This window comes from Mytilus galloprovincialis, chromosome 2, assembly GCF_965363235.1.
Source record: "Mytilus galloprovincialis chromosome 2, xbMytGall1.hap1.1, whole genome shotgun sequence".
Taxonomy (NCBI): Eukaryota; Metazoa; Mollusca; class Bivalvia; order Mytilida; family Mytilidae; genus Mytilus; species Mytilus galloprovincialis.
Window position 1 is genome coordinate 48,429,920 of NC_134839.1, and position 12,614 is coordinate 48,442,533.

Consider the following 12,614-nt stretch of genomic DNA (forward strand, 5'->3'; position numbering starts at 1 on the left):
CATAAGTACATTCTAACCTGTATTATTTAAAAATACATTGGAAAGGTAGACCATTTTCCTTTGGAGAAAGATGACTTTTCTTTACTGAAATTATAAATTAAATTAAAAATTTAGATGCAAAAAATGTGAAAAGATGAGTATCACAATAAAACTTACATTGAAAATTTTGTAAGTGATATTCAGCAGCAACAAGATGTACTGTGGATTCATTTATTTTCGTGGGTATCAATTTTCGTGGATTGAGGAATTCTTGCATTTTTGTGGATATTCTATTTCTTGGTTTTGTCAAAGTCTGTATACAACCCAATAGCAAATATGTGATTCGTTGATTAAATTTGTGGTTCACCTGTACCAACGAAAACCACAAAAATTAGTATCCCACGAATATAAATGAATCCACAGTACATGAATTGCATAGAACAATTTTTAGCTCACCTGGCCCACAGGGCCAAGTGAGCTTTTCTCATCACTTGGTGTCCGTCGTCTGTCGTCGTTAACTTTTACAAAGATCTTCTCCTCTGAAACTACTGGGCCAAATTTAACCAAACTTGGCCACAATCACCATTGGGGTATCTAGTTCCAAAAATGTGTCCGGTGACCTGGCCAACCAACCAAGATGGCTGTCATGGCTTAAAATAGAACATAGGAGTAAAATGTAGATTTTTGGCTTATAACTCTGAAACCAAAGCATTTAAAGCAAATCTGATGGGGTAAAATTGTTTATCAGATCAAGATCTATCTGCCCTGAAATTTTCAGATGAATCAGACAACCAGTTGTTGGGTTGCTGCCCCTGAATTGGTAATTTTAAAGAAATTTTGCTGTTTTTGGTTATTATCTTGAATATTATTATAGATATAGATAAACTGTAAACAGCAATAATGTTCAGCAAAGTAAGATCTGCAAATAAGTCAAATGATCAAAATGGCCACTTGACCCCTTAAGGAGTTATTGCCCTTTATAGTCATTTTTTACCAATGTTTCTTCTCCTCTGAAACAACTGGGTCAAATTTAACCAAATTTATGCACAATCATTATTAGGGTATCTAGTTTAAAAATGTGTGCGGTGACCCAGCCAACCAATCAAGATGGCCACCATGGCTAAAAATAGAACCTAGGGGTAAAATGTAGATTTTGGCTTATAACTCTGAAACCAAAGCATCTAGATCAAATCTAACAGGGGTTAATTTGTTTATCAAGTCAATATCTCTGCCCTGAAGTAAGATCTAAAAATAAGTCAACATGACCAAAATGGTGAGTTGACCCCTTAAGGAGTTATTGCCCTTTAAAGTCAATTTTTAACAATTTAGTAAATTGGTAAATTTTTGTAAATTTTTATGCCCCACCTATGATAGTAGAGGGGCATTATGTTTTCTGGTCTGTGCGTCCGTCCTTCCGTCTGTCCTTCCGTCCTTCCGTCCGTTCGTTCAGGTTAAAGTTTTTGGTCAAGGTAGTTTTTGATGAAGTTGAAGTCCAATCAACTTCAAACTTAGTACACATGTTCCCTATGATATGATCTTTCTAATTTAATTGCCAAATTAGACTTTTGACCCCAATTTCACGGTCCACTGAACATAGAAAATGATAGTGCAAGTTTCAGGTTAAAGTTTTTGGTCAAGGTAGTTTTTGATGAAGTTGAAGTCCAATCAACTTCAAACTTAGTACACATGTTCCCTATGATATGATCTTTCTAATTTAATTGCCAAATTAGAGTTTTGACCCCAATTTCACGGTCTACTGAACATAGAAAATGATAATGCGAGTGGGCATCCGTGTACTAAGGACACATTCTTGTTACAAAATATTTTCCTCTGTATCCAAACGGCCAAGGTTATTAAAGATATAGAAAATTGTAAGTAACAAGAATGTTCAGTAAAGTAAGATCTACAAACACATCATCATCACCAAAACACAATTTTGTCATGAATCCATCTGTGTCCTTTTTTTAATATGCACATAGACCAAGGTGAGCGACACAGGCTCTTTAGAGCCTCTAGTTTATTACTGCTAGTTATAGAAGATTTATACATGACTATTCATGCTGATACGTTTATTAGATCATTAATAGACATAAGAATCTGTGAAATGATTAAAACTTAAAAGCAAAGAGTTGACATTTTGTAAAGTTTTAAATGTATTCATTGTTTGTAGGCAACATTTATTTATACCTATATTACCGCCACACCTGTTAGACTATGTGACAGCACCAATGCCTTATGTAATTGGAATTCATTCTGCAGTATTGGAGGTAGGTTTTTATCAGAAATTTTGCAAGATTTTCTTATTTCATCAGCTATGAAATTTTTAAACGAGAAGAATCTTGAATAACATATAAGTTACATGCTTAAAATGACTGTTGCATGTTTTAAAAATGTTATTGCTGTCATTTTGATAGTTGCTAGCTGGTCTGGTAAAAGGACCATGTGTATTATAGTCTTTTGGATCACCAGGTTTTAAACATATATGAGTAAATTTTGTCAAATCAAGTAAGGATAATGGATTTTTTTGCATGACAGATAGAATACTATAAATTCATAAATTATTGCAAAAACATTTATTATGGCAATTTTAAAATGACCAACACAATTTGAGATTAATTATTATAAGGAAAATCCACGTACAGATATATATATCAGATATCAGAATTGCAATGCTAACCCAGCTGCAGTATTCTCATTTATAAAAACCTTTACCTTTACCTCACAATAATTTCTTAATTTATAGCAATGATTATTTCTATTTTTATAGAAAGCAAGAAAGAATGAGATATCTGATGCTGTGATATTGGATGTAGATACAAACACATTAATAACAGATTATGATGATTTTGAAGATCTTCCTTCAGAAATTGTGAGTTATACATCATAAAGTGATATATTTTGCTGCTGTATTGTAACAATTGAAAAATACTGTCATTTTAAAAGAGAGACAAACTATACCAAAGTGTTTATAAGGGAAGATGCAAGTTTCACATATAGTGACGATTTGAAATGGCTTTTTTTTTTATTCTTCTATTTGCCAAAATTAGTTGGTTTACAATAACCTTCACTTATCAGCAATCAATCACCCTGTTTTACAGGGATATAAGGTCTCCTAGACTATCAATAAATACAATGTATATAACCTGTAATATTATTTGACATTTGGTCTAGGAAAAATAATGCATTTACCATATCAGATAAGCTTTTACTGGTTTAAACTATTGGACTGATGCCCTGTGGGAAATCTTTGAATTGGGATTCGATTTTTGTAGTAGAAAAAAACAAATTAAGATTGTTCAAGGAAATTTTAAATAGACATTTCCATTTATCAATTTTATTATAATGAGATACAATAAATGTTTAAACAATTGCTTTAATTCCAGTCTTCCTATCTGAAGAGGCATCTGAAGAAAGATAAAATTATTCAGCAAATGTCTACTAATGGAGATGTTATATCCAAGGCTTTCATGCAGGCTTTAGTAAGGCTCATAGGTAAGTGTTCCCATTGAAATTAAGGTTGTCAAAATCGACTAATTTAGGTTCATTGGTAAATAATTCAAACGAAGGTGTGTCGTAGCAATTGCTCTAACAATATAGCTATTTATAGACAATGATCTGATGTTTCCATGTTGTCTTGTTTTCTTTATGGACTGAGCTCTTGACATCCCATGTTTCCTAAAAAGACCTTTAGACATCATATCAATCTCAAGACTGTATAACCATGTGATTATATCGTGTTGATTGTTGCTATATGACCAGTGGCAAATATTTCTATTGAGTTAATGATACTTTGAAAGCTTTCATGCTTGCCTAAGTTACCCTAAAAGTACAGCCAGGTAATTCTAGTGTCAGAGGTTGCAAATAACAGACGCTGTGCAGTTTTTTCTTCAAATGGTATTTCTTCTTCTTCTTTAAGTTTCCAGCCGTCCATTACTATAATAATTGTATTGCATGTATTATTTATATTATATTGAAGACATGTATGTATTGTTATAACTAGGAGTTCATTTTTTAACTACCAAATAATTCACATATCCATAGCATAAATTGTACTCATGACATAGCACACTATGTTTTGAAATAATTTCAATATTTTATTTTAGGTGGCTACAGAGATGCTTTAAGATTTCATCCGGGTGAACCTATAACTTTTGACCCAGAAGCATTTGTGCAGTCAAGACCATCCTCAATGCAGCCATTTCTGGACTCAATGTTTGAATTACAAATATTTCAGCAGGTAGAAAGCACATTGAAAAAAAAGGGTTCCATAAGTATTATTAACTTTGACCTATATTGGTTTTACAAATTGTGACTTGGATGGAGAGTTGTCCCATTGGCCCTCATACCACATCTTCTTATATCTACTAAGAGTTCCATAAATATTATTAACAGGAATAAGTTTTACTTGTTTCATATGAATAAAAGGATAAGTTGGGTATTTCTTTCAATGAGAAAATGCAAAAGTGCAACAAAAATAAGATATCCTCTAGAGATTAGCATAAATATAATCAATGTATACATTCCAAGCAGACTATATATGGTAATGTTGACAAATTTCCAAAACTTGTTGTCTTGTCTAAAAGAGGTTGGGTTGATTTAAAAAATTCCAAGTTACAAATTTCTTCGTTTATAGCTTTTTTTAAATCTAGTCACCTAATTAAAAAAATAATTTGAAGTCTTTAGTTACTCTAAATAGAAACCCTTTTTAGATTCTATACTCAGACATTAAAGATTTTTTACATTTTTTTACTTTCAGTTTATTAATGATCGACTGGACATGTTGAATCTAGGCAAAGGTTTCAGTGATTTATTTGAACAGGAGGCCATGTTACAGGCAGACAAGCTCAATTCACAATCAAGATATAAAGAATGGTTGGGTAATATGAAGGTATGTCATAAAGTATTGGGAAGAAATACACAAATTCCAAACTTAGTTTATCTAGCTTGTATTTTCTCGATAATGACTTATTGTGAATTATTATGTTTGATGGATAGCAATTTTTGTAGATTTCATGGGTTAAGGCAAACCACAAACTTAATTTTCCATGGAAGTACATTATTTTATAGGCTTGTACATTTGTAAGTTGACTTTGGCAAAACCATGAAATCAAATATTCCCCAGAAAAACAAGTTTTTTCCTGAATCCATGAAAATTGGTATCCACGAAAATAAATGAATCCATAGTATATTTTAGTTCCACAAGTAGTTTGATTAGAATTATCTTGTATATAAATTTACAATGGATGACTTTTATATATTTGTCATTTGACTTTGAATGTTTTGCATAGTGGTAGTTTACATATTAAATTATTGCTGTTTTGATATCATCATTTGAATTTTTTTTATCAAAATTTTATACAGACAAAACATATCTTTGTGTCAAAAGTTTTATTCATATGTTATTTTATTTGAAGTTTACTATAAAATTATCATTATTTTCCTCACTTGTTACAATAAATTGTATTTTGTGATGTTCACTGTTTTATTTTTTATTGATGGAAATTTTATGTTTATTTATTTTTAGAAACAGGGTAAACAGATGCAGAAAAATTCAAAGGAATATTTTAAAGACTTCAAAGACAAGGTATGTACTGATGTCTACATTATTCTCCATGGTTACATATACTTTCAAATTAGAATTTTTTCATACACATGAAATTCCTTGATACTAGTATTTTTGAGTTTAATGTGATTGTTTCTTTCTCAGCTTTTCAAAGACAAGGTTTGTAAAGATGTGTACACTATTATATATGATTTCATGTATTTTTTAATTGTACAGAAGTAATGAATGAATTTTATACGCATTTTTTTTATTATATTCATCAAATTTTTTTGTATATCCATCATTTTTGGCATACTCTGCAGAGCTCATTGCAATTTTGAATTGTGATGCATTATATAAAGGCCTTCATTGTTCTTATCTTTTTATACACTCACTTTCTTGGTAAATTATAACCTTATTTATCCTTCTTTCTTCATAAATTTAGGGTCCAGTTGAAATAATTCACAGCTATCTGTTGGTTAGTTGTAAATTTCATGTTAGAAGCCTTCTGGATCCTAAACTTAGTTTCTAGAAAATAAAAAATGTATGTACCTCAAAACAGGCATTCAGAGTAGTTGACATGGTATTTGAATTGATTTAATCACATATTTCTTCATTCAAAACCATAGATTATTAGTGTAAAATTATATGATATAATGAAAATTGAATAATTCATTGTGTGCTTAAAATCCCCAAATAATAAAGGCAGAAGTTGGCAGATTGTTGGTTCTAATGTATTATATTATCAGTTTGGGTATTTGTTCTTACAACATACTGTTATTTGAAGTGTATGCATGGTATATGGTAAATGGTCTGTATGTTCTGCAGTGAAATATAAAGTTGTCTATGTAGTATCTTTCAGCAGGTCAAAGTTCGATACGGAAGGACATTTTCAGTTTCTTCAACTTGACCATGAATGTGTAAATAAATATTTACAAATGACCACCTGACCTAATGTTTTTAGGCATGATTGATTCATTGTACAAATGAGTTTAATTAGAATTATAAAATGTTTGCAATTAAATTCTAGTGGCATGATATGGACATTAAAACCATGTCTCATAAACACATATACAATATGGCTGCCAAGGTCAGTACAGCTTCAGCTAAGGTCAGTAAAGCATTGAAGCATGCTGAAATGTAGCCTCATTCTGAAATTAAAAATAACTTATTATAATTAACTAAACTTAAGAGTAGTTTCCCCTTTTTAATGTTCTCTTTAAGGGAATAACATCTCTTGAAATGCTTCACAGTTCTGCAGTTTTTCTGAACATCAGGCTGAATAGGATATCTGATCTATATCTGAAGGTTTTTTTTTACCGTATATTTATTTATTTTCATAGAGACAATTTTTTTCTGATTGAGATAAAATATGATGATTTTGGCAAATTAGGGTTTACAAGACTCATGGAAACTTTTAGTTTACTGAACATGGTTCATCTTAATTTCATGAAATCCACAAAAGTTGGTACCCAACAAAAACACTGTAATAATAAATCAGAAATCAAAATTTGTACTAAAAGTTATACTCTTGCTTAAGAGGCATTCCTCTTTCAAGACATTATTTTCAAAGCAGACGTGAAGATTTTATAGGATGGTACTACTGTATACTAAAAATGTTGATATTATCATTGAAGATTTTACAATATAGAAAGAAAAGAAAGGTACTTGAATCAAAATAATTTATATATCTTAATGTGCTTCTTTAACTGACAAATTTCAACATCAAAAATTTTTATCTGAGAAGTCTGAAGGTGGGTTTACGTGGTACAATTTTCCACCTCATTTGATACCATGGTCCAGTTAAATGGTATAGCATTATATTCACAGAATATATTTTTCCATTTGATTAACCAAACAACAGTCTTCACACACTATAATTTTTAGCTCACCTGGCCCGAAGGGCCAAGTGAGCTTTTCCCATCACTTTGCGTCCGGCGTCCGTCGTCCGTCGTCGTCGTCCGTCGTCGTTAACTTTTACAAAAATCTTCTCCTCTGAAACTACTGGGCCAAATTAAACCAAACTTGGCCACAATCATCATTGGGGTATCTAGTTTAAAAAATGTGTGGCGTGACCCGGCCAACCAACCAAGATGGCCGCCATGGCTAAAAATAGAACATAGGGGTAAAATGCAGTTTTTGGCTTATAACTCAAAAATCAAAGCATTTAGAGCAAATATGACAGGGGTAAAATTTTTTGTTTATCAGGTCAAGATCAATCTGCCCTGCAATTTTCAGATGAATCGGACAACCCGTTGTTGGGTTGCTGCCCCTGAATTGGTAATTTTAAGGAAATATTGCTGTTTTTGGTTATTATCTTGAATATTATTATAGATAGAGATAAACTGTAAACAGCAATAATGTTCAGCAAAGTAAGATTTACAAATAAGTCAACATGACCAAAATGGTCAGTTGACCCCTTTAGGAGTTATTGCCCTTTATAGTCAATTTTTAACCATTTTTCGAAAATCTTAGTAATCTTTTACAAAAATCTTCTTCTCTGAAACTACTGGTCCAAATTAAACCAAACTTGGCCACAATCACAATTGGGGTATCTAGTTTAAAAAATGTGTGGCGTGACCCGGCCAACCAACCAAGATGGCCGCCACAGCTAAAAATAGAACATAGGGGTAAAATTCAGTTTTTGCCTTATAACTCAAAAACCAAAGCATTTAGAGCAAATCTGACATTAGTAAAATTGATTATCAGGTCAAGATCTATCTGCCCTGAAATTTACAGATGAATCGGACAACCTGTTTTTGGGTTGCTGCCCCTGAATTGGTAATTTTAAGGAAATTTTGCTGTTTTTGGTTATTTATCTTGAATATTATTATAGATAGAGATAAACTGTAAACAGCAATAATGTTCAGCAAAGTAAGATTTACAAATAAGTCAACATGACTGAAATGGTCAGTTGACCCCTTTAGGAGTTATTGCCCTTTATAGTCAATTTTTAACCATTTTTTGTAAATCTTAGTAATCTATTACAAAAATCTTCTCCTCTGAAACCACTGGGCCAAACTAAACCAAACTTGGCCACAATCATTATTGGGGTATCTAGTTTAAAAAATGTGTGGCATGACCCGGTCAACCAACCAAGATGGCCGCCACGGCTAAAAATAGAACATAGGGGTCAAATTCAGTTTTTGGCTTATAACTCAAAAACCAAAGCATTTAGAGCAAATCTGACATGTAGTAAAATTGATTATCAGGTCAAGATCTATCTGCCCTGAAATTTTCAGATGAATCGGACGACCTGTTGTTGGGTTGCTGCCCCTGAATTGTTTTTTTTTAAGGAAATTTTGCTGTTTTTGGTTATTATCTTGAATATTATTATAGATAGAGATAAACTGTAAACAGCAATAATGTTCAGAAAAGTAAGATTTACAAATAAGTCAGCATGACTGAAATGGTCAGTTGACCCCTTTAGGAGTTATTGCCCTTTATAGTCAATTTTGAACCATTTTTCGTAAATCTTAGTTATCTTTTACAAAAATCTTCTCCTCTGAAACTACTGGGCCAAGTTCATTATAGATAGAGATAATTGTAAGCAGCAAGAATGTTCAGTAAAGTAAGATTTACAAACACATCACCATCACCAAAACACAATTTTGTCATGAATCCATCTGCGTCCTTTGTTTAATATTCACATAGACCAAGGTGAGCGACACAGGCTCTTTAGAGCCTCTAGTTTTGTCTTAACTTTATTACAGGTAAAAAATCACATGTAAATTATAAAAATGTGTACTGTGTAAACCCACCTAAAGAAATGTCAAAAAAATATTAAAAAATTTTGATATCTCCTGTCAAGATCAATCTTTGACATAATAAAATTAAAACGATTTCATTTCTTCTTAAAAAAACAACCAATAACAAACAACATGTATGTCACATATCAAATTGTAAGATTTGAAGAAAGTACCTCATGATACATACATGGATAAATAGATAAGTAAAGGTTGATAATAACAATTAATTATTTTTAGTATTTAATGAATAATGTACACTCAAAACTTATAAAGGTGTTAACTATTTTCAGGTAATATCTATTTTCTTTCATGAAGAATTTGTTAAAAAAATATCCGGCTTAGAACCAAAAGTTTCAAGGTCACCTGAAGAAGGCTGTTTCATCTGACCAATAGAGCATCAAATTTTAGATAGCCTTTAAGCAAAATTCAAATTGAATTTAACTGTTGCTAGAGCATAAGTCAACACCTGTGTAAACTTTGGAATAAGATTCTAACTATAAAATGATTCTTGCTGATATCTGTCACCTTATCAGAATGGTAAAGAAACCTATAGCTATCTTAATATTGCTAACAACTTTTTTTGTTTCTCTTGATTGTGGAGACCTGTAGAAGCCACCTTTCTAATCTTGTTACAAAGCAACGAGTAGATTAACAAATTAACGTATTTTATAGTCGCCTGTCTTTTCTAAAAGACTGTACGATGATCTCTGGAATTTTTTTTTTATTTGCTTGGGTTGCTGTCCCTTTAATCAGAGGTTTATAAAAACTGATCTTTGTAACCTTCTGATCTCAGTTTTCCTCTGGTCAGAGATCACTTCAGATAATTCATTTGATTGAAATCTATTCTTGGTTAGTAGATCAGAGTTGTTTGTGTGTGTGCATGGAATAGAAGATGAAGATATTTTGGATATTATATATCAAAAATCTTTCATGATTAACACCTTTCTTATATGATCTCACTTTAGTGTTATAGTTTCAGTAGCATGTAAAAAAAATGAAATTGTGATGAACATTTTAATTTTACATCCTAAACCATTCACGACTAACTTTTATTGTAAGATTATAAGATCTGGCATAAATTTGATAATTTTTGACATAATGGTAGAAAAATGCTTATGAGTATATTGAATAGATGTCTAAATTGTATTTGCAAGACCACGAGTGTTCAAGTTAGGTATAAACATCAGTTGATAAAGTACATGTATTTAAACTTGCATATCAATGCTTTAAATTATAGATTTATTGCATGCTCTCAATATATATTATATTTCAGACTTAGAGAAAACAGTATTATAAATAATTCATGTTTTCTGTATGCTTTTTTGATATTTTTTAGAACAACTTTTAAGGTTGACTTTGTCTATCATATATTACATTCATTAATTTAATTTGATCATATCACAGAAAGTATTGTTCAAAACATTAGATATTTCAAAACTTATTCAAAATGTTTCTACATGTCATCATTTTTGCAAAGTTTGTCATTTTCCTTTTAGTATTGCAGCTATACAACTTTTTAGCTGATACCTCAATGTTCTGTAGAACCAAATAAGACTTTTTGGGTTACTAATGGTTCTTTTTCCAGGGGCATCAAATTTGGGTGATTTGAACGATACTAAAATGAAGGTTATACACTTTTTGGGATCACATATCTATTCTTGAAAGTCAGCTTCAAGCATTTCACTTGTTTTGTCATAAAATATATTGTTTTTTTAATATTTAATGAAAAATATGAATTCACTGAATGATTTTATAAATTCACAGTATTTGCTTAAAAATACCTGGCAAATCTCATTCAAAAATTGACAGAGAGAAAATGAGGGAAATAAACCATATATTATTTATTTCTGTCCTAGTTCAATACATTAATGAATGGTATTGAAGAAAGGATACTTTGGGCATGCTGAAAGCTTTTGTTGATGAATAGATATATGATCAAGGATAGATTTGGACTTACAGAGGACATAAGTCATATTACAAAGTGACTAAGTCAATTCTTATTGGTAAAAGTGACTAAGTCATTTCTTATCACCAAAAATGACTGCATCAATTCTTGTCAGTAAAAGTGACTAAGTCATTTCTTGTCAGTAAAAATGACTAAGTCATTTCTTATAAGTAAAAGTGACAGAAATAAAACCATATTTAATCATCTTTGTTTAACAGGCTGCTCCTGTAGTTTCTAGCGCCATGCATACTGTAAGTCATTAGCATGTTGCTGTTGTCAAGTATGATTATATGCTTGGTTACCATGTTTTCCTCATTATTGTCATCATTCAAGGCTTTGCTTGCTCATCACTTTCATTGTTGTAAAACTGCGGTTTTGTTTTATTTATTTATTTTTTTGTTTTATTTCAGTACTTGTTGCATATTTTTCATTTATATTGGTAGATGATAATTTTAGCAATGTTTGTTTTTCTCCCCTTTTCCACCATTTTGAATGAATTGTACTAGTGTATGCAACTGTTTTAATAAGCAGGAGTTTTACCTTTGAGTTTCTTTGAATGTTAGAATTTTTAATCCCCAAAGCTGAAAAAATATTTCTGAGTCACGAGGAAAGAAACCTCAGGGCTGTAATGATTTTAGTATGAATTTAATTGAAAACTGTAAAAAGTAAAATGGTTTTTACATAAGTTTTAAAAAAAACAAGAAAATTTGATTGTCTAAATAAAAGACCATTTTTATCAGAATACATAGTAAAAAAACAACTTTTGATTAAAACAATGGGAGTTCTTTGGAATTAATGATAGAGAGTCATAACTTACTGTTTAATTAAAACTGAGTTTGATACTTTCACATAAAAAAGTATATGCATCTATTAAACAATTAAAAAAAGACAAAAATTAACATCCTTTGTTAGAGCACTGCTAGATTATTATATTCTTTTAAAAATATTTGCATGTTTATATACTTTTGTTTGAATGTATTTTTTTTTTTCAGTATTTTTATTTATCATGGAATATTAAATAAATTGGTTATTTTTTGCATGATAAATGGAAATCAAATTCTGAATGTTGAAATAATTCACTAAAATAAAAGCATGTGTAAAGGTTTAAACTATTCTAACTTAACAATTTTACTACATTTTTGTAAATAAAATGATGTTTCAATGCAGCAGTTCTTGTAAGGAAGTATAACAGGGGGAATCATTTAAAAACAAATTATCTCCCGTAGACACAATTCATAATCCATTTAAGAATAAGAAATGCAAACAAACTACTTAGCAGAGGTTCATCAAAATCCAATTCATGCAGAAGCACTATAGCATCAATACTTTAATGACTTTTAAATGAGGCAATACTTGTAAGGAAGTATAACAAGGGGAATAATTTCACTACAAATTATCT

The 12,614-nt window shown here is 30.7% G+C and overlaps 1 protein-coding gene across 9 annotated transcripts in view; it reads left to right on the forward strand.

Annotated features, from left to right (window-relative positions):
- LOC143063736 (uncharacterized) overlaps positions 1 to 12,614 on the forward strand; it is a 51,873-nt gene that overhangs the window by 22,275 nt on the left and 16,984 nt on the right. For 7 of the 9 annotated variants that reach the window (XM_076236079.1, XM_076236083.1, XM_076236085.1 and 4 more), the window contains 7 exons: positions 2,150 to 2,246; positions 2,747 to 2,848; positions 3,363 to 3,471; positions 4,083 to 4,216; positions 4,736 to 4,867; positions 5,504 to 5,563; positions 11,434 to 11,466. In XM_076236079.1, the coding sequence (XP_076092194.1) occupies positions 2,150 to 2,246; positions 2,747 to 2,848; positions 3,363 to 3,471; positions 4,083 to 4,216; positions 4,736 to 4,867; positions 5,504 to 5,563; positions 11,434 to 11,466 (667 nt within the window). The remainder of the gene's footprint in view (positions 1 to 2,149; positions 2,247 to 2,746; positions 2,849 to 3,362; positions 3,472 to 4,082; positions 4,217 to 4,735; positions 4,868 to 5,503; positions 5,564 to 11,433; positions 11,467 to 12,614) is intronic. The other 2 variants (XM_076236084.1, XM_076236087.1) reach the window with 1 other exon arrangement.